The sequence below is a fragment of the Myotis nattereri genome (assembly GCF_964212035.1).
Source record: "Myotis nattereri genome assembly, chromosome: 1".
NCBI lineage: Eukaryota > Metazoa > Chordata > Mammalia > Chiroptera > Vespertilionidae > Myotis > Myotis nattereri.
Window position 1 is genome coordinate 223,890,938 of NC_138075.1, and position 23,395 is coordinate 223,914,332.

Genomic DNA, 23,395 nt, shown 5'->3' on the forward strand with positions numbered 1-23,395 from the left:
TGGGCATTCTTTTCATCTGACCATAAAAATAAAAATTTTAAAGAAGACTTCTACTATTCACAGAATATCAACTAAAAAAAATTACTGAATGCTATATAATTTGAGAGGAAAATTCAGGCATTATATCCTCCCATAAGCTAAATAAGTGTGACAACTATCACTTCTGTCCCAAAGAAAGCTTCTACTTAAAACATGAGAGTCTTCTTTCTTCCAATACTGGAGGCAGCTTGAAAGCAGAGGAAATCTTTATAGGTCTCAGAGGATACAGATATTTAGGAGTAGCAGCAAGTTCCTATCTAAAAGCAGAAACTGTTGCTTTTCCTTAAAATTATAACCATAGTCTACAATTACAGAACTGAGATGAAAGAAAACAACTAACATGATAGTCTGTTAACTTCCTCCTAAGAACTTCCTAGATCATGACATTTACACTGGCATATGCCTAATAAGACTAAACATAAATTGTTAAGGCTAATTAGATAAAAAGTATATAATAAGAAAATAATCCTAAATTGCTCTATAGTTTCAAAAATACTTTAAAATCACAGGTTGGTAAGTGGATCTTTTTGCAAGAGAACTGAAGCTCCATATTAAAACGGCACAGTGAAATGAGACAGTCCATAGATATGAAAATAGACACTAAAATTCTAAACTTTCCCTCTCCTCAGTTGCTAATAACCATCTTCAGAGAGTTATTTAGGTTGTTTTCTATAGCTCTAATTTTTTAGATAGAAAACTAAAGAACCAAAATATTCAGTCAAGCATTTGAAGCTTCAGATTCCAAAAATAATGTTAAATTCACACAAAGTAAAATATAAAACTATAAATCCTACTTAAGAATTCAAAATACCAGTTTCTGTTCTCAGTGGTGGCAAATATTTTTTCTTGTTTGTTTTCAAAGTACATGCACTCATGACTACATAAAAAGAAACTGAAGCACTCACACACATGTAATATTTATGAAAAGGCACTATTATTGTCTATTCTCCATTGCTCAAGGGGGATTTTAGGGGTCAAGGAAAATCCTTTCTATTTAGTTTGCACTTTTAACAACTATGTAAATATCATGATCATCGCTCACTTTAAGAATAATGTAGTAGTATAAAGTTACTTTTACTACTTCTCCTGACAAAGACATTTTTCCCTCTCAAATTCTGCACATGAAAAAAAAAAAAAAAGGCCAAGTTTAAGCCACAGAAACTGTCAGCTGCTTTCCTAGAATGTTTATTAGTCCAGCATCACACAGTTGTAGCTTTTTCCTTAAGATAATAAGAACCCTGAAGGGAAGACTACTCTGTGTGTGTGTGTGTGTGTGTGTGTGTGTGTGTGTGTGTGTGTGTGTGTGAGAGAGAGAGAGAGAGAGAGAGAGAGAGAGAGAGAGAGAGAGAGAGAGAGAGAGAGAGAGAGGAAGTTTTGTGTGTTAGAAGGAAGGGAGCAGTGTGTGGGGGAGGATTATATTCTTAGAAGACAGAGAATATTAGCAACATGATTTCTATATATCAGTGTCAATTTGTTATTTTCAACTGGGTCAAACATTAAAATAATAAACTCGATACATAAATCATATACCATAGCTTAGGTAATCAGTTATAGATTTAGAGTAGAAAAATCATATTGCATGTCATCTTCACTAGTATGTATTAAACATATTTCTTAAACAAACTATAAATGACAGCTTTATTTTAAAAGATAAAATAACTTTAAAAAGAGTTAAAATCTGGACAGTTTAAAAGGGATACTTTTATTAAATAACCTTATTAGTATGAAATGTTCTTTAAAGGTTAAGAGATTTAGATTGGAAACTTTGATAAGTGCTCAAATCAAAATACAATTCTTCTGTGAGTTTTCAGACATCGCATAAGAAATCTGTGATAATTAATACATTGATCAGTAAAACCCAATTAGAAACATTTATACCATAGCAAACAGAAATGAATTACCTCGTCTTCTCCCATAACTCCTTGCTGCATGTAAACAAAGGACAAATTGTAAAATGTCAGAACTAAAAATAAGCCCACATATACAAATATCTGTGACATGAAAAGCTGTGTGGGCATCTGAAAAATTAGTGCTACTTTGTTTTCAAAGCTACAATAACACCAATATATAACATGTGCATGATGTTTTACCATTTACAGAGCACTTTTATTATATATCCCACCTGAACTGTATAAAAACTGTGAAATTAAAAGGAAATATACATTTTATTCTCATTTATGTTAAAATTCATGAATAAGTATTTGTCTCATGAGAGCAGCATAGGAATATGTAACACTTAAACAGCTAAACAGTTAAACAGCATCACAGTTAAACAGCATCACAAATAATTTTTCCAATGAATGGCAACAATTTGAATTAAATCTTCATTTTCCTACTTATTATATATAGCATATATAGTCCAACAAATAATTATTCAGATTCAATTCACATTATACCAAACTCTGCTTGGAAAAAGTACTGAAGACACAGTAAAGAAATCAATCCATATTCAAACTTGCTTAGTTGAAGAAATTATCAATGACATACTATAGCTAATAATGTTTTCTCTTCTTTTAGTACATTTTATACAGCTCTCTAAAGTGTTTATGTCTTTACATCTGAGATAATAGGGATTCATATACAAACTATTATTGGTATTATCATAGAATAGTAGGTATGTTAAATATTGTAAAGTATAAATTAGTAGGACATTTTAATCTGTGACTAGCAGTTTATATAATTCCTTCTGAAAAAAAAATATTGCAATTTATTTTTCATAAGAAACTACCAGTTAGATAAAATTCACCACTCGTTTTTAAATAACTCCTTCCCCCCCAAATTTGAGTATACAGCAAGTACTTTTACCCTGAAATTGATATATAGAACCAAGGCAGTAAACAAAAAATGACTGTTGAATTTCAGATCTTATTTCATGCTCACAGTGTCTTAGGCCTGGGAAAAATTGATGTTGAATAAATCTCAAATCGAGATATATATTACAGTTATCAGAAATGTCTCCTTAAAAGTATAAAACTTAAAGACCAAAAGAAAATATTTCATCTCATTAAATATATTCTACTAGAGGCCCGGTGCATGAATTCATGCATGGGGGGGGGGGCGGGGGATGTACCATGGAGGTTGGCCGGCCAGGGGAGGTTGGGACTGCAAGAGGGATGAAGGGAGGTTGGCTAGCCGGTGGAGGGACTGTGGGAGGTTGGCCACTGGCCCCAAGAAGGAAGCCGGCTCTTGGACCCCCTGGGAAAGGGGCTGCATCCACTGCCACCCAACCCTGGTTTCCTGTCCTAGCCCGGGCCCCAGGGCCCCAGTGGGGTCGGGAGAGGAAGCAATGGTTGCTGGGCCAGGTGCGGAAGAAACAGACGCAGGTCGGGGACACCACTGCTGGCGCCCTGACACCACAGGGTTTCCCGCCTGCCCCCCTCCACTTTCCTCGCTGCCACACCGGCCACCGTGGCAGGCTGGTGGCCCCCAGGGAAGTGAGAGGACTGGAGCAAGACAAACTTGTGTTGAGCGCTGCCTTTCAATAGATTGCAGCAAGGAGCTGCTCTGCTACATATGAAACCCTGACCCAAGCAGGTCTCTATGAATGATTTAACGCCAGGGGCCGATCGGTATTATCATATTGGTATTATCATAGAATAGTAGGTATGCTAAATCTTGTAAAAGTATAAATTAGTAAGGGGGTAGGGGCCATGGGAGGTTGGCTGTGGGAGCACAATGACCACCAGGGGGAAGCTCCTGCATTGACTGTCTGCCCCCTGGTAGTAAGTGAGCATCATAGCGACTGGTTGACTGGTCGTTCCTGTCATTGGGTCATAATGGTCACTTAGGCTTTTATATATATACTAGAGGCCGGGTGCACAAAATTTTGTGCACTCAGGGGGTCCCTCAGCCTGGCCTGTGCCCTCTCACAGTCTGGGACTCCTCGGGGGATGACCACCTGCTGGCTTAGGCCCGCTCCCCAGGGGATTGGGCCTAAGCTGGCAGTCAGACATCCCTCTGGCAGCACGGGAGCCCTCGGGGGATGTCCACTTGCCAGCAGGGAGCAGGCCTAAGCTGCAGTTGGACATCTTTAGCGATGCTGAGGAGGCAGGAGAAGCTCCCACCACCACCGCTGTACTGGCAGCCGTCAGCCTGGCTTGTAGCTGAGCAGAGCTCCCCCTGTGGGAGCGCACTGACCAGGGGGCAGCTCCTGCATTGAGCGTCTGTCCCCTGGTGGTCAGTGTGTGTCATAGTGACCAGTCATTCCCAGTCGTTCTGCTGTTAGGGTCAATTTGCATACTACTCTTTTATTATATAGGATAGAGGCCTGGTGCACGGGGAGGGGCTGGCTGGTTTGCCCTAAAGGGTGTCCTGGATCAGGGTGGGAGTCCCGCTGGGGTGCCTGGCCAGCCTGGGTGAGGGGCTGAGGGCCAATTTCAGACTGGCCACACTCCCTTCAAGGAGGGGGGTCCTGCTGGGGTGCCTGGCCAGCCTGGGTGAATGGCTGATGGCTGTTTGCAGGTTGGCCACAGCCCCTTTAGGGTGGGTATCTCCGCTGGGGTGCCTGGCCAGCCTGGGTGAGGGGCTAATGACTGTTTGCAGGTTGGCCAAGCCCCCCAGCGGGGACCCTCACCCCATGAGGGTGTGGCCAGCCTGGGTAAAGGGCTGATGGTTGTTTGCAGGCTGGCCACGGCCCCCAGCCACCCAAGCTCCCAGTATAGGCTGGCTGGAAGCAGGTATCTGGGATTTATTTATCTTCTGTAATTGAAACTTTGTTGCCTTGAGCTGAGGACACAGCCAGCCAGGGCAGGCGGGAAGCTTGGCTTCCTCCATCGCGGGGTAACCAAGCCTCCTGCTTGCTCCAGCTCCGTAGCTGCTGGCCGCCATCTTGGTTGGGTTAATTTGCATATAGTTGCTCTGATTGGCTGGTAGGCATGGCTTGGGTGTAGCGGAGGTGCAGTCAATTTGCATGTTTCTGTTTTATTAGAATATGTGTGTGTGTGTGTGTGTATGTATATACATATATATTATTGAAGTTTTCAAAATGCATTTTAACACATTGTATGCAGGAAACGTATTTATACATTCTACCAGTGTAGTAGAGCGCGGGACACGTATTAATATGTTTTTTATAGACTAGCGGTGGAATGCGGGTAACGTATAAATACGTAAACTAAAGTTATCGTAATTTTACTGAATGTTGCCATTTGTGCAAAAAATTAGCAAAAATGGCCCGTGCCACCTGTTAGCGCGCGATAAAAACTACCCGCAAACAATGTGTTAAATTTTCGACCAAGGCTTTAATATAAGGTATCTATAAGGTGAGAATATAGCATTAGTTCCTCTGTAATAAAAAGGGAACAAATAAATTTGTCAACTACCTTAGTCATTTACAGTTCAAGAAATAAGTAAAAAAATATATAAGGTTTACATCAGTCTTTTATGGAAAATAACTTCATTTGCAAATCTGGCATTCTATCTTTATCCTATATAATAAAGAGGTAATATGCAAATCGACTGTCACACCCTTGCACAAGATGGCCACACCCATGTGGTCACAAGATGGGCACCACAAGATGGCCGGCAGGGGAGGGCAGTTGGGAGGGACCAGGCCTGCAGGAAAGGGCAGTTGGGGGTGACCAGGCCTGCACGGGAGGGTAGTTGGCAGGGACCAGGCCTGCAGGGGAGGGCAGTTGGGGGCAACTGTACCAGCAGGGGAGGGCATTTATATAGCAAATAAAACTATTCTCAAGTTTAAGTCACATTACAAATTTTGATGAAGTTCATAATCTGGCACATAATTCTTAACTTACTGAAAATTATTGATACCATAACCTGTTATGTTCTTAGCTGAAGCTGCTCAATACTAAAACAGTGAAGATAAATACAAGTGTTCACAGCACCTTAGATTTCATCTCATTCCTGGGCTTGAACACAATTATTTAGAAAATTTCTCCAACTATCTCATACTGAGGAATTTTAGAATCCTATAGAATTATTCCACTTGTTTTTTGGACAACTCTCAGATTCCAAGTCTCTTCATTACCAAAAATAGAACTGACTGCACATGGAGTTAAACCATGTGAAACATTTCCTATTCCTTGTCATGGAAATAACCAATCTGCTGCCATCACCCAAAACAATGATGGGTGTACTCATTTCCTACCAATGTTTCTACATGAATTTCTGGGGTATATTCTGCTATAACTTTATCAAAAAACCCTAGGGAGAAAAAAATTCAGTAAATTACTATTTATTATGTTTTTAAAAAGTCTTCTTTAAACAATATACCCTTCCAATCTCATTTATAATATGATTTAGAAAAAAGTGAGTACTTTTTTTAAGTATTAAAAACTGTATTTAGAACATACAATTTCAGGTACATTATAAAAATACTTTATACAAAAATGGGGAATTGGCTATTTAAAATACATGTATAAATATATATTTTTGTGTGTATACACATGAATGTTAAAATTATATTATGTATTTACATATGTATCTTTTCTTTCCTTTAATGAAAATAATAAGAGGGGCTGTAAGAAATGCCTGAAGGCCTTTCCTATGCAAGTGGCTTTACAATTTGGTCCTGGGTTACCAATATTATTATTAGGTTCTAATCCACAGCTACAAAAAACAAACAAACATGCCCTAACCGGTTTGGCTCAGTGGATAGAGCATCAGCCTGCGGACTCAAGGGTCCCAGGTTCGATTCTGGTCAAGGGCATGTACCTTGGTTGCGGGCACATCCCCAGGAGGGAGTGTGCAAGAGGTAGCTGATCGATGTTTCTCTCTCATCGATGTTTCTAACTCTCCATCTCTCTCCCTTCCTCTCTGTAAAAAAATCAATAAAATATATTTTTAAAAAAACAAACAAACAAAAATACAAATAATTCTAGCATTCTCTTTAGGATCTTTTGCCCATATGTATTGGCTCTTAGCTCAGTTGTGGTACTTGAGTTACTACAGCAGGAGGAAGTGACAGATAAACAAATCAAATCAGGTGGAAATACTTAAAGGTTAAAGTTACCTTGGTGTGAAGCTAAAAAAAAAAAATTCTTATTTCTTAACTCTAAAATCTTGAGCCATAACCCAGGAGAAAAATATACCACCCCCTCAACTCTTATCATAATCCTATTCAAGATCCAAAATAAGTCTGTTGTCTACACTCACTTCCATCAGCATAAAAAAAGAACTGATTGCATGCTTAAGTTGCCTATGTTTGTGACTTAATATAGTCCATTTAGAGTTTCTGCCTTCAGAAACAGAATTTCATTTCTGAGTTAATTTTCTTAAAAGAAACATAACTTCTTTCCTCCCAAAAGCACATCAAGCTCTTGATTACAAACATGGTTCTAAGTGGCTAATAACTGCATATTTAAATTTCAAACTATGCTGCTAATCCCATCCTCCCATACTTCTACTCTATCTGTTCTCGTTTCGAAAAGCCTTATGCATTAATAAAAATACTACTTCCTTGATGCAGGGGTTAAGGGGAAAACATAATTCAAACAGAAACCAATACATGAATGTTCTGTACTACTATGAAAAAGAGAGTATTTCTGTTTTGTATTTTTTTTTACTATTGATAATAAGAAGTGTAAGATTTATACACCTATATAAATGTAAACATTCAAGCTGTTTCTGACTTCAAAGTGTACTTAACCTTTGGTTTTTAAGCATCTACCAACTCCTATGCAAGGAGGCTTTCCTAAAAAGCCTCTGGATGTTCCAGCTGGACTCCTACAACGTTTGGATTACTCAATAGTGGCAGAGTCTCCACCAGTCAATTCCACCTGATTTCCACTTGATTTGAGGAATATGGTCTGTTCAGAAGTAGAAGCTGCTTGCAGTTATATTTCTTTGGTATTTTTTGTTGTTACAATTAAAAAAAAATTGATACAACTTCATGAGACATATGGGTGTGGGATTATACCTCTTTTACTCTATCTGTGTTAACAGAGGCTCGGAGTTAAAGATTTATCAGAGATACATCATAGTTTTACCAACTTCCCGACCTTTATCCCATACCTTATTTGTCCCTTAATTAAAGGAATATTTAAAAGTTTAACCATAACACTAATTAACTAGGAAGATAGGATCATAAAATCTTTATAATATTCACCTTATCTGCATAACAACTATACTATTTATATATTATTTTTTATTAAATGGACACAAGCCTAGTACTACTGGAATATCACAGATTTCTGCCAGTTCTGTAATTTCTAAAGAATGACCTTAATTTGTAATGCATTTATTTTAATGCATATTTGTGTACCATCAAAAGTCATTGTAACACGGGCAAGCACACCACTCTTTAGGAAACTGAGTCATTTTGCTTTTACTGACCCAAATTTGTCCCTATATAGCTTCTTCAAAATGGTTCTGGTTTGGCTTTCTGCAATAACAAAAAACAAGCCTCCTTTGTTCATTATATGTAACATCCTTCAAATAATTGAAAATATAAGTTTATGCTTTCTTTAATTTTAAATTATTCAAAATAAACAGACCCAACTCCTTTTTCTATTAATAGGACATGATTTTTACTCTTTCAAAGTGATTTTTGTCACTGTTCATCATCACCCACTGCCACAGCTAACGTTTCCTTCCAGGAACTGTTCCAGATACATACTTTATATGAATGAATGCTTTCACTTCTCAAACAATCCCTTGGGGCAGGCAGCATGCTCTCTCTTAGACAGAAAGAATCTGAGTCAGAGTGAAGTTAGGTAAGCTGCCCAAGGTCATATAGCTAGAAAGGGCAAATGTGAGCTTAAGCTCAGAGAATCTGGCTCCAGAGTCTGTGGTACCAACCACTATCAACTACTATTAAACTACCACACAAAATACTAATGTATTATTAAATATCGATTTTCAAAGTAAGTAATATTAGCTATGCTTATTGGTTAAATAATACAACTTACTTAATCAACTGTCTTATAGTTAAATCTTTGACATACTAGAGTGTAATTATTTTAGAAGCAGCTCTATGCATGAGATCTACACTTTCTTAAAACAGTCAATAATATCCTAATATATAAAAACCCTGGGTTGTAACGATCAGTAACGACCGAGGCTTGACCTACTGGAAGTCAATCCTGCAGTCACAGCACTGATTGCTTCAGCTGCAGGTGCGGTGCCCCAGCACTGACTGCTGAGGGGGCTGCGAATCAGGGCCAGAGAGAGGCCTGAAGAGAGAAGCAGGGACTGATCCACTGCCTCTGTGGCAGCTTTTGATCAGCACTTACCTCTCTCTTTCTCTCCCAGTCTGGCCAGCAGCCACTCCTCCATTTCTTTCCAGGCCTCCACCAGGGCTTCTGATCAGTCCTACCTTTCTGATCAGGCCCCGTTGATAGGCCCAGAGATGCTGACTGGCATAGGAACTGACCAATCAGAACCAAATGTGGGTGCTGTGGGGAGCCAATGGCTGCCTAGCAGGCAGAGCTTTTGATGCTGGCATTGAAACCAACCAATCAGAACCAAATTGGCCAGCAGAGGAGGGCAGTTGGGGGTGAGATCAGGCCTGCAGGAGAGGGCAGTTGGGGGTGATATCAGGCCGGCAGGGGAGGGCAGTTGGGAGCAACCAGGCCAGCAGGGGAGGGCAGTTAGGAGTGATCAGGCAGGCAGGCAGAGGCAGTTAGGGGCAATCAGGCAGGCAGGCAGGTGAGCAGTTAGGAGCCAGTGGTCCCAGATTGCAGTCAGACATCTCCCAAGGGGTCCCCAATTGGAGAGGATGCAGGCTGGGCTGAGGGAACCCCCGCTCAGTGCACAAATTTTGTGCACCAGACCTCTAGTTTAATAATAATTTACCATAAGTAGAGGCTTGTTATTAACATCACTTAATTTCCACATTTCTCAGGGAGACAATTTGTTAAAAATATAGTTGAATTACAAGCTGTTACAAACTAGCTCAAAAAATTTCCCCTTATGTTTTAGTGCCCTTTGCCTAATTTTCAATAAATCTTGATGTCTACAAAAATCTATTTAAATTTTTAATATTTAAATACTTCTTTATCCTATATATATACCCAATTTTCTGACTCTTGCTTCCCCCTCTTAACCAATGATCTCCAAATGAGCAAAATGAATGTTTTGTCTTTGAATAAAACTGTCTTGCTGCCCTAAACACATTTTAATGTCCTAGCTTCATGATCTTTTATCTGCACAGTCTCTTATCAGAAAAAGTTTTAAAAATTTTCAGGATGCTAACTGAGTATGTAATGTGGCCATAAAGTGGCAGACTATGAAGACTGCTCACATGATTAAAAAAACAGATTTGCCCACAAGATGCAACTCTTTCCTGAAATAAAATGTACTTATTTCTACTATGTGATGAAACATTTTCAATCTAACAACTGGATTATTTAGAAAAATGTAAGCAACTGTTGAAATAAATTCATTTAATTATGTTTAGTGTAACCAAAAGTATAAGTTGTAAAAACAGTTCAGCAACTAAGCCCTTTGCTCGCACATAACTGACATTATTCTAATGTGACTACAATATACTTCTAAATTTTCCTAGCTTATTATACATTTAACAATCTAAGAACATCTGTGAATGATCTAACAGATTATCTCAGATATATTTTCCTTCAGATGGATTTTGACAGATTATATGAAACATTTGTAAATTCAAAATTTTCAACTGAATTGCTTTGTTTAGAAGTTAATATAGAAATGTGAATGATCATTATTTATCACAAAGAATATTTTTTAAAAATGTTTAAAGAAGTAAGGATCAATATATAAATAATTTATTGTTACCTAAATCTATCATTATTTTATAATTCAAGCCACAAGAATAAGAAAAATTATTATCTATTTTTGGTTTTGTAAACTCAATTTCAATAATATAAGTTATAGTCATAGATTTAAAGGTCAGAGACCAGCTACTCAAATAATGTTTTTTTAATTCTGTGGTAGAAAAACAGTTGAAGTCCTGGAATGTAATTTCTAGTACCAGAAGGTCAAAGTCTATATAAACACTGTGATTCACTGGATTAATAAACTTGGCCTAGTGGACTGTTTTTGAGGTCCAGGGTGGATGCGGCTTCAGTGTAGAGTACACAGTCTGGCCCCGGAAATAGAACCTTGACAGTTCTACCTCTAACTGTCCTTACAAACCTTCACTGATAGATAACCCAGTGCTCAGGCTAAGCTGACGTGTGGTGGGCAACTCAATACATAATGGTCAAACACAATGAACCGATCACCATATCTAATGCTTTAGTTACTCTCTCATTTGAAAATCCATTCCACCTTGACAATCCCCCAGGTATCCTGGACTTTATTTCCACCTTTCTGTTACTAAAATAGTCTTCACTTATCATTGGTGCACATGGTCTAGCTTTACATTGGCCTTTTTTCAGCATTTGTCCTCCAACTTCATTGCCATCTTTTTTCAACTAAGGTGTAGCTGAAATAGAAGTCAAGCCATTCTAATGATATAATTATGTATTTTAAAGTAAATACTATCTCTATTATTACTTCTTCCTACTTCCTGCTCATCACCCACCTTCTGATTTAAAAATACCTTTCTGAAGGATATTTTAATCCTTCATGCCTACTCCCACAGTCATGAATGTGTTAGTACTGTAACTCTCTGAATACAATGTTTGTCTAACAGAAAGAAAACAAAGTTTAATGAAAGTTTATTCTTTTCCTACCTTTGGTGAATTTCACATTGTAAACGTTCTAGTTAGAATAAATAAAGTTAGTGTGACCACCATGTTTACAAAATCACCAGTATATTCCTTAGTTGGACATTAACAGAAGTGCTATAGTAATAACAAATTCTATATATTTGCAAACATTAGCTCATTTAATTCTCCTAATAAACCTTTAGATGTTATTCCCATGCTCACAGAAGTTACTTCATCAAGGTTACTCCCATTGCCTGGAAAGCTAATATTGAAACTCAGGACTGTCTCCAAAGACTGTGATAACTGAATTAGGTCATACTATCATAAATATACTTCAATGGCTGCTTTGCCAGCCAGAATATATTCAAACACCCAATTCTGCTTTCTGTACAGAAAGATTTGTAGCTTTATTTTTGTAACTATAATATGACTAACATATAGTATAGGAAAGGTTTAGAGAAAGGCATTCAATCATCTTTATTTATGTAAATTGGAAAAATAAAACGGTTTCGTACAACTTACCATTTAACATCAACAGATTGTCAGTTCCTGGATGTGGATAGCTCAATCGACCTTTAAAAAGACAGGAAAGTTTGAAGATTATTGAGCTATTTGCAAATTAAAAAAAGAAAGGGGTAGAAGGGGAAAATTATTGAACACAGCATATTTCTTAAGGACTAAAAAGGTAATGCTTAACTCAAAGTACATTAACTAAAATGATCTTTGAAAGTTGAAAACAAAAACAGTTAACCTACTTCCTAGATCATAAGAGCACAATGAGATTTGGAAAAAAAATCCCTATAGAATAAAGCCTATTTATTTTGAAATGTAAAAACAATGTAGGTATCCTAGTCTTTCAAACTTAATAGAGGATGTGAGAATTTCTTAGTATTACAATGTTTGTAATTTTGTTTTTCTAAAAATAAAATTTGAAAAAAGTAATTTCTATTTTTAAATAAAAAACCTAAATATTAAAATAATAAACATTAAAAATTCATGATGACTTGCCATTTAATTCCATATCATTTTATATAGTTGTATTTGAAGAAATTTAATGAAAATGTCTTAGAAGTATTATTACAGATACTGGAAATCTAACTTGTTTTAAGTTTACAGATGATATAAAAATAAAAATATAAAAAATGAAAATAGTAAGGCTTAAGAGAATAGCATAGTATTTCCTTCGAGTCATTCTTCAGTTAGGAGTTTTGCATTAGTAAATGCAGAAAGGACAACAGTATATAAATTAAGAAAAAAAGGTATGCATGAACATACTGTAGTTTATCCAGCATTTTTACATTCTAGCTTGTTTGGTGAAATGCCAACAGTGAGGATAATCACTGTTTTTAGTTCATTAAAATATAGGGCTTTTCTCTAACACCTAAATCTCTGATAGACTATTTAAGAGGTACATTAAAAACCATTTAGAAATCTGCTGAAAATTAAATGTCTGTGAGATTGCATTTTAGCAACTTTCAGCACAGTCCCTTTAAAAAGACATTATTGGGACCTGGAGAGTAATATGCTGAGCAAAATAAGCCAGTTAGAGAAAGACAAGCATTACATGACCTCACTCATATGTAGAATGTAAAGAACAAAATTGATGAACCAAATAGATCCAGAGACACAGAAGCATGGAACAGACTGTTGAATCTGAGGAAAGGAGCGTGTGGGTGGGTGGAAAGAGATCAAAGAACTTGAATGCATATATGCCTAACCCATGGAAACTAACAATAGGGTGGTGAAGGCCTGGGGCAGAGGGCGGGGGCAGGCTAGAAGGGGTCAATGGGGGGGGGGGGAAAGAGGACATATGTAATTCAACAATAAAGATTTTAAAAATAAATAAATAAATAAATAGGGTAAAAAGCCATTATGATAACAAATAATGTATTGCCACCAGAGGGGTGACCAATAAATATCTGAATGGAGTTGGTGTGATTAGTGAGGAGTACAGATGAACTGCATTACCTTTACCACCTCTGCAACTACTCTACATTTCTGGGCCCTTTATTCTGTCCAAATATTCCATACAAGATAAATCTTAAACAAAGGTGTCACTCTAACAGCACAGAAATATGTTTATTGTTGTGATAGCTTAGTATGTACAGAAAGCAGAGCCTTCCTAAACAGGATTCCAATAGCATGGAACATTACTTTGAAGTATCATAGTTTATTATGGAAATATGCCTGTTTCTAAACATCTTGTTGCAGATGAGTAAATTTAGAAAACAATATAAGACCACAAAAAATTTACTGTTATTTCTGACTTGAGACTGAACATCAAAACTATGAAAGTGGCAACCTGTGTTGCTGTTCTGTATAACAAGTTCATAAAGTCTTGCACACTGACAGTGTGTGGGAGGCTGAGAATACAAATATGCATAATATACAGTCTTCCCTTGGTGCTTATGATGTAGTAGTGAAGACAGACACAAATATACAATTTCAATAAAATCTGCCAAATATGAAGAGTTATGTATAGTATGCTATATAAAGCCCCCCACAAAGGTATTTAACCAAGTCCAGGGATTCAGGCAAAACTCCCTGGAAAAAGTAAACTGAACAAAAGCCTTAATCCTCGCTCCACTTAAAAAACCCCACTAACTTTCAACTGCCACATAACTACCTTCTAACAGATTCATTGTTCATTTTATTTATCCCAAGACACAGATAACAAGATATTTTTATTGCTAATAGATTTTGACTTCTTGGCTCTAAAGGGACTTAAAAGGCACACATGTGGAAAGTTCAAAAGACAGCTACCTATTTACAAATGAATATATATACTTGTGTATATGTTCTAAAATATAGATCTCAAAATGAAAGAATTTAGACTATGTTGAAATTAAACAATTACTTTTTCTCTACTTCAGTGAAACTACATCTTTACAAGTTAACTTTTACAGTTACATTTTACTTAGGATAGTTTAAAATTACTTTCACTAAGAACCTGCCAATTGATAACTTAACATTTAAGGGCTTGTGCCAGAAACTTTTCTAAGTTCTTCACAACCAGTTATTTAGCCCTCACAACAATCTATGAGTTAGGTACTATGATCTTCCCATTGAAGATAAAGACTCTGTGCCACAAAAGATGAAATCACTTGCCCAAGTTACACCTGTCAGGTAGCTCTGGCAGGACTCCAACCCTGACAGTTTGGCTCCACACTCTTAATCACTATCTTATAATGACTTCCTAGGAGGTAACGTAATTCAAAAGAAGGTGTATATGGCTAATTATAGGAAAAAATCAGCCATTAAAAAAATTCACAGAATTTTCTATAGTATATTAGAAACATACTTCAATATAGGTAAAAATACATTGCTGTAAAACCAATTTCTTCTCCCTATTGTCCAAAAGCCCTGTGGTGCAGAGACTAGTAGTCGTATACTAACACCTGTTCCTGTGAATAGCAGGACCCCCAAATGCCTAGAGTAAAAATCTACATTTCTCAGCCTTCCTTGTAGTTACATGTGCCCATGTATGTAAGATCTGGCTAATGAGATGTAAAGCAGAATTGGTATGAATAGTTTCAGGGAAGATATTACCTTTCCTTTACCTTTTTCCTGCTTGCTGGAATGAAGATGAGATGGCTAAACTAAAACAGCCACGTTATATCATGATGCAGAAGCTGGGTGTTACGGATAAAAGAATCAGACAGAAGAAGCCTAGATCCATGAAAATCACCATAACACTTCTAGGGGCCCTATGTTTATGTAAGAGAAACAAAATTCTATTTTATTTAAGCCATTTATGAGTTTTTTGTTGTCCCAGAAGATCCTAATCTTACAGATAGTCCTCTAGTAATAAATGTGGTCAAACTGCTCATTATTGTGAAAATATAATGTGTAATTTTATAATAGTTTAATACACCTATAAATAATAAATATATTACCCCTTGACACTTCTTTTACATTAAGGTATTATGAAATTTAAAATAAATAATTTTGAAAAATATATATTTATTCTTAGGTGTCAGTGAATAGCTAGAGGACCTACAGTATCTTGAAATTATCTTATTAGTCTATTTTGGTTTAATAGTAATGTGTATAATACATATACATGATATAATTCATGTTAACCATTTTAGATGTATATTTGAGCAATGAAAACACTGAGAAATTGACCATTGCACTGCATATAACTTATCACATATAGACAAGTTGTCACAGTTACTAAAATTTTAACAAAGCAGTTTTTTTAAAAAAATATACTTAAGTCAGGCCAACATTAATGAGTTCTTTCTCTAAAACAACTGCTACCAATTTTAAAAACATAAAATAGTGATGATAAAATAATAAAACTTCTTATGCCACTTCTTTGGATTTAAACCTTTTAACTTATAGAAATGTGAACTAGAAAGAATGAAAATGAAGTCAAACACTTCCCTGACATCTCTTCGTATTTGTAAAACTTTAAGCTGAAGCATCTCATAACAGGAATATATCCATTTGATGAAGCATCATCCTATTTCTCTTCCTGGATATCACATTTTCTTGGTCCTCCTCTATCACCAGCCACTCTTTAAGTCCCCTTTGCTGTATCCTCCTCCTCTTCTCAACTATTTAATAGTGAAGCCCCCATGTTCAATCCTTGAATGTGATGTCTCTTTTCACATGTCCTCCCCTAGGTGATATCATCTATTACCAAAACTGCACTCATCACCTCTAAGCAGAGGAATTCCACATTTATGCCTCTACCTGCAATCTTCCTACCTCAACCCCCACATCACTGAATAGCACTCTCTTCCATCTGGATGCTCATCCCAAAACCTTGGGTTACTTTTACCTCTCTGTCTAATTTGTGTACACATCTGTCACTAAATCCTGCCTGCTCTATCATCAACACAGACCCAAATCTAATTGCTCTTTACCATCTCCCTGTTTCCCTAGCTCAAGCCATTCCCATCTCTTCACAGACTATGTGATCCTGTTAAAACATAAGTCAGCTGCTGTTGCTCTATTGCTCAAGACCCTCCGACACTCAGAATAAATATCTGTCTCTTCACCCTCTACCATTCAGAAACACTGGCCTCTTTTCCATTCCTCAAACATGCCACTCATATTCTCATTTCAGGGTCTGAATATTTCTTCTTTATGCATAACATGCATTTGGCCAGATATGACCAAAACTTGCACCTTTCACTAAATTCTGGTCCTTAGGAGATGCCATCCCAGACCATCCTGTCTACAACAGCAGCTTCTTTCTCTCTCCCTTGACACTATGATTCTTCTTCACACCACTGGTTCTTTTGTCTCTACCCTTCACTAAAACAGAAGATCAATAAGGGCAGGACTACGCATTTTTGTTTTCCTCTACTACATCTCTAGCATCTAAAACAGAGCCTAGTGTATAACAGGCTCTCAAATATTTGTTAATGGATGAATAAAATCTCATTCCATTATGTGAACCATGTATATATATACATACACACACACACACACACACATGCACACACGTTTTTTATTGATTTCAGAGAGGGAGGGAGAGGGAGAGATAGAAATATCAATGATGAAAGAAAAACATTGATTGGCTGCCTCCTGCACGCCCCCTACTGGCTATCAAGCCTGCAACCTGGGCCTATGCCCCTGACCAAAATTGAACCCTGGGCTCTTCAGTCCACAGGCCAACACTCCATCCACTGAGCCAAACTGGCCAGGGCTTGGTAGAGTTTTCTAATATTTTTTTCATTGTCTATATTTCATCTCTATTTCCAAATCTAATTAGAAAAAAAAAATGGTTCATAAGAAGTCTGGTAAAATCCCCATAGAATGTGGTCATTACCAACCTTGAAAATCTCTAATCTCTGTGCTCAGATCCAAGAGGCAGGACAGTCATTCCTACTTCACTCCCAAATCTCAATACATACCACATAAAAGCCTAAGAATAAGATCATACAAACATAGGAAAGACCCTGGATCCAAAGAACCAATACAATAAAGAGGTAATATGCAAATTAACCCTCATGCCCTCACAAGATGGCTGCCTACGACCAGGCCGGTGGGGGGGGCGTGAGGGGCAACCAAGCTGGCAGGGAGGACAGTAAGAGACGACCAGGCCAGCGGGGGGGCAGTTATGGGTGATCAGGCTGGCACGCAGAGGCAATGAGGGGCGATCAGGTTGGCGGGGAGGGGGGGCAGTTAGCAGTGACCAGGCAGGAAGGTGAGCGATTAGGAGCCAGCAGTCCAGGATTGTGAGAGGGATGCCCCACTGCCGGTTTAGGCCTGAGATCGGCAGTCAGACATCCCCCAAGGGGTCCCGGATTGGAGAGGGTGCAGGCTGGGCTGAGGGGACCACCCCCATGAACAAATTTCATTCATCAGGCCTCTAGTCCTATCTAATAAAGAGGGAGTATGCTAATTGACCCTCACGCAAAGATGGCGGCACCCACAGCCAATAAGGAGGGAATATACTAATTGACTGCCACGGCCTAAAAGATGGTGGCACCCAGTCCCCTCAGTCCTACTGGGGCAGCAGGAGTGCCTGCCTCCAGAGACCTCCAGTCCCGTCAGCCCCTCAGCCTCTCAGGGGTGGCCCGAGGTGCAGGCAAGCCTCAGATGTCAGCTGCCCAGCTGCCCAGCGCCGCCCAAGGCTCAGGTAACCAGGGACGGCCGAAGCTTGCGCTACCAGCAGTGGTAGCAGCAGAGGTGTGATGGGGCGTCACCTTCCCCTGATCACCGGGTCGCCTCCCATTCCTGAGGGCTCCCGGACTGTGAGAGGGGGGAGGCCAGGCTGAGGGACCCCCCGCCCTCCAATGCATGAATTTTCATGCACTGGGCCTCTAGTATCTAATAAAAGCCATCAATCTACTTTAGTTTCCAGAAAAATTACTGTTCAACTCATTTTTAAATCAGGATCCCATCATAATTGTTTTACCTAATCATTATTTATAACTCTTAATGTTTTTATGTGATCTATACGAAAACGTATATCAAGAAATATCAAGAAATACAGAATATCAAAAATTTTGTTTCTTGTAAAATATAATTACAAAAGACTAAAGAGAAGTCATTAATCATCTAGTATGATAAAATTGGTACTAATTAAGATATATGCAATTAATACTGAAATCAAGTTGAAGTAATGGTTGCAAAATTTTACATTGTAGAAAGGCAAAGATCATATTAATAAGCAATGGACATTCAAATTTGCCAATGGCAGGGTAAACTGGCATAAAACAAAAAGTTGGTAATATATGCCTAGAGCTTTAAAAACAATTGTATTAAGTCTATTTTATGAAAATAAAAACAGAAAAAGCTTAGTAAATTTTATTTAAAAATTTGAAATAACTAAATGTCCAACTGTACGGGAATGGTTATACAAACTATTTCACATGCATGTTAATAATTTTTTAAAATTCTAAATAAATATTGAAAAATATGAATAATTTTGGAACATGTGTAATCATTCAGCCAATGGTTTATTAAGCCCCTCTTATCTGCTTGACATGTAACATCTTGTTGATCATAAGCAATGGACAGATGTTGATCAAGATAAAGCCAAAACAGAGGTTGCCATTGGTCCCATGACACAGTATCCTGTGGAAGATGTAGGAGCTGTGAGCATGTATGGTTGAGTGATAACTGACTTTATAGACCAGAAATCACTGAACACACTGAAACCTAAACTGGTGGGTGCAAGGGGAGACTTGCAAGAAACAAGCCATTTACTGTAGCAGATACCTGGGGAAAGGCTCAGAAACATGAGGCTCTGGTTATCACTGAGAGTAGATGTGGGAAGGCTGATGAGTGCTTGTTAGTTTTTACCTGAATGGGAGACACACAGCCTCTTCTTGGCTCTTTTAAGGATACTGGCAACCAGGCGTACAGCTGGTTGAAATGAAGACCACAGATCCAGGCCCATTTCACAGACCAATAGAAAAGACTGAGACACAGACATTCTGAGAGTTCCAGCTGACTGGCTTACTTACAGCAATGTTCACTACTAAACCCCAACTACTGTCTGTACATCAAACTTCCAACCATCATTTCTGTCTTTGCTTTAAATGTGAATAGCAAAGAATCATAAGATATTTGATGAAAGCCTCCAGCATGAGCAAAAAAACCCCTAAAAAACAAAAAAATAAACAAACAAACAAAAAATAGAAAAGAGGAAATTAGAAGAAAAATAAATAATACAAGGAACTGGAAAAATAACCTTCCAACACTATAATATAGTATTTAAAGATAGACACTCCAATGAATAAGGTAAAAGAAGAATAATGAGAAAGCCCTAAGAATATTTTTAAAGAGGATCTTAAAAGGTCAGAGAAAAATTTTAACTGAAAAAAAATTATAGAAGGATTGAAAAGTAAGACATGAGGAATTCACTCCAAAAGCAAAACAACAAAAGGAAAAGCAACAGAAAACAGAAAATCTGATGATGAGAACAGGAAGTTTAGAGTTGAAGAACAGGAATTACATAAAGAGGTAATATAAAAAATAGAAGGAAGTAAATTATCGCAGAAATACCAAAATTTTTAAGAACAGAAGGAAATTAATGTCTGAAATAAAAGTTGACCATAACATGCATCAGAGGAAATAAAACAAAGAAATGAAAGGAAGGAAGACAGGCAGGCAGAGCCTTCTACCCCCACCTCCCTCCAAACACACACTGAAAGACCCATATAGTAAATGTATATAAAATTTCAGAACCACAGGCATGAAAATACCCTGAAATAGCTTCCAGAACGAAAAGCAAAATATTCAAAAACACAAAACAACCAACCACCATCCAAGTGGACAGGTTTCAGATGGTATTACAGTAATTCTGAATATAATGAAGATTTGTTCGTCCAGAGTATATAGGACTTTTTTTTTAAGTTTCTGTTCTTACTACAAAAGTGGTATTCATTAAAGGAAATCTAAAAAAATGATAGAAAAAAAAGTTAAAATTATAATTCTACGGTTCCACAAAGTAAAATAACCATGTTTGATATTTTTGGTATATACTTTTGTAATCTTTTTTTTTCCTATTTTTGATTAAGATATTCTCAGTATTCAAATCCGCCTTCCCTCCAATCTACTTAACTTAAAAAATGAGTTAAAAAATGTATGTACTTAGACTAAAAAGTTATATAGTGCCATATGGCTCATATAACAAAAAACAGAAATCTTCTCCCTCATTCTGTACTTCTGATTACCATTCATTAGAGGTAGCTACCTGCAACTTTTTTAACTGATTCTTCATGTCATTATCTGTAAGTAATATGCTTCTGCTGTTTCCTACATTTTAGGTATTATTTGTTAACTGTCTAATTTGACTTACCTATCCCCTAACACTTTCTCTGCTTTGTCCTCTCAAAATGATTATAGAACCATTTTTGTTTAAATTAGGAGTCATGCTACTGTGATAATGCAAATAACATTCATAGATGAACCATATGTTTTATACTATAACACAGCGATTTTCAACTGATATGCTGCAAGAATTTTTAAAACATGAAATACCTGACTATTATTTAGTCATGGGCACTGGCCTCTTTTCCCTTAGATAAAAAAATAAAAAATAAAAAATAAATGACAACTGCCAACACAATAGCCGTCTACTGTGAATGAATCAAAATTATACCTAGACTTTGTCAGATCAGCAAAAAATATATTTCTTGGTGTGTGTATAATTTTATTAGTTTATGTGTGCCATGAGATGAAAAAAGCTGAAAATCGCTGCTATAACATATTCTTTTTCCTATAACTGTTTTTCCTGGAATTAATCATTGTTTCTTGTTATGTACTTGTCACTAATTTGTCCCAAAATTTAGAAGAACTCAAACTTTCTCTATACATGAAAAACCATCAAATAATTATCTAGATGGAGTTTTTTTCTGCCATCAAAGGCATGCTTTTTCTAGCTCTCTATAACTGTCATTTTGATAAACATGCTCTCAAAGTTGAGAACCTCTGTCCACCTCAAAAGTTCACAAGTCTAAAATGTAAGTTCTCTCACAAAGACTTTCAGAAATTCATACAAGTTATTTTGTGATTCAAAATGGTAAGTTCAGGTGAAGAGAATCAGAGGAAAAAGAAAAGTATAAAGAAAGAGGCAAAACTATTTGGTATTATCACAACAATTTAGTAACTCAGAGAAGTATTCCTTGTTTTCTCAGGGGTTATTTCTGTCAAAATTAGGCAGGCATTCTTACTTCAGGAGCCTTGGAAATAGGTGTTGAACAGTGAAGTAATAAGAATGAAGCTAGATACAAAAAAAACCACACAGTCAATAAAAAGTTTTAAAAGCATCCGCTTCTGAACATTTCTTGGCATAAAATCATGCTCTAAATTATTTTTCCTGAATTCCTTTTAATTGTTCAGGGAACGCTGGTAATGGCATTGTGACTTGCCAAGACAGATCCTCCCACGAACTGTTATATAAAATGCATTTCATCCTATAATGTTCAGTCAACTCTTACGAGCTAAAATTAAATTTTTTTGTTTGCCCTTATACTTTGAGCAAGGGGTAAGCAATTTTTGGCAAAAATGCTTACACAGTAAGACCTTTTTACAAATTGCTGAGGGCAGGAAGAGAAGAACGCTTAACAATAATCACTGTCTTGTTCTTTTGTTTAAAGTAGAGTGAACTGACCCACACATACATAAAAGATCCCAGATTATTTAATATAGGTATGCAAAACAAAACTGCAAAGTCACAAAAGTGCACTTGGCAAAGCATGATTTACTTTGGCCATTAAAAGAATCCATATTTATTTCTTTGAAAAGGAAAATGTTTGCCAAGAACACAAACAGTTATCAGAAAATGGGATGTTAATGGTAAGAAACGCCTGCAGAATAAACAGTTGGTCAGTGCCACTCATACTAAGAAAAACACAAAACAGTGTGTTCGTGTTCACAATCTGGAGCCCAACACAGCACACACTCCGCAGGGCAGGCTGGGCAGTGTTGCACCCCATCACATCAGGCTCCCCTAAGGAAGCTATGCCAGGACTAGTCCGCTTTCAGTTCCTCAAGTGACAAGCTCCTCCATACTTCTGGTCCCTTCATCTAGTTGGCACTTTCCCTCAATATTTTTCACCTTTGTACTGCTTAGGGCTTCAGGTCTCAGATTCCTTTACTTCACATCTAAATTAGGTACTCTCTTCTCTCCATTTATTACCTCCCTAAGCACCTTATCACCTTATAATCTTACTCCATAGTATTCCTGACACTCTGTATAACTATATATATGTAACTATATATTACATCTATATGTTATATTATGTTAGCATATTATGTTTATACTAGAGGGCCGGTGCACAAGATTCGTGCACTCAGGGAGATGATTCCTCAGCCCAGTCTGCACCCTCTCGCAGTCTGGGAGCCCTCAGGGGATGTCTGATTGATGGCTTAGGCCCGCTCCCCGCAGTCAGACATCCTTAGAGCTGCTGTGGAGGCAGGAGAGGCTCCCGCCACAGCTGCTGTGCTCACCAGCCTTGAGCCTGGCTTCTGGCTGAGCGGTGCTCCCACTGTGGGAGTGCACTGACCACCAGGGGGCAGCTCCTGCGTCAAGTGTCTGACCCCCTGGTGGTCATTCTGCTGTTCAGTAGATTTGCATATTAGCCCTTTATTATATAGGATATTATATATACATATACATGTGCATATATATATATGCATATTATACACATAACTATAAAGTTTCTCTTTCCCCAATAGGCTATACATTCCACAAGAACAAAGTTCATGTCTGTTTCACATAACATATATGGCCAGAATCTTGGACACTGCCTGGCACAAAAGCAGGCACACTTAGTGGTTGCCATCACTTCACATCCATA

General features: G+C 37.5%; 1 protein-coding gene across 8 annotated transcripts in view; it reads right to left on the minus strand.

The window, feature by feature from the left end:
- The window catches only part of CPEB2 (cytoplasmic polyadenylation element binding protein 2), a gene marked incomplete at its 5' end in the record, with an annotated part of 62,419 nt that overhangs the window by 18,685 nt on the left and 20,339 nt on the right, over positions 1-23,395 (minus strand). For 4 of the 8 annotated variants that reach the window (XM_081090963.1, XM_081090960.1, XM_081090964.1 and 1 more), the window contains 2 exons: positions 1,941-1,964; positions 12,147-12,197. In XM_081090963.1, coding sequence (XP_080947089.1) covers positions 1,941-1,964; positions 12,147-12,197 — 75 coding nt within the window. The remainder of the gene's footprint in view (positions 1-1,940; positions 1,965-12,146; positions 12,198-23,395) is intronic. The other 4 variants (XM_081090965.1, XM_081090962.1, XM_081090966.1 and 1 more) reach the window with 1 other exon arrangement.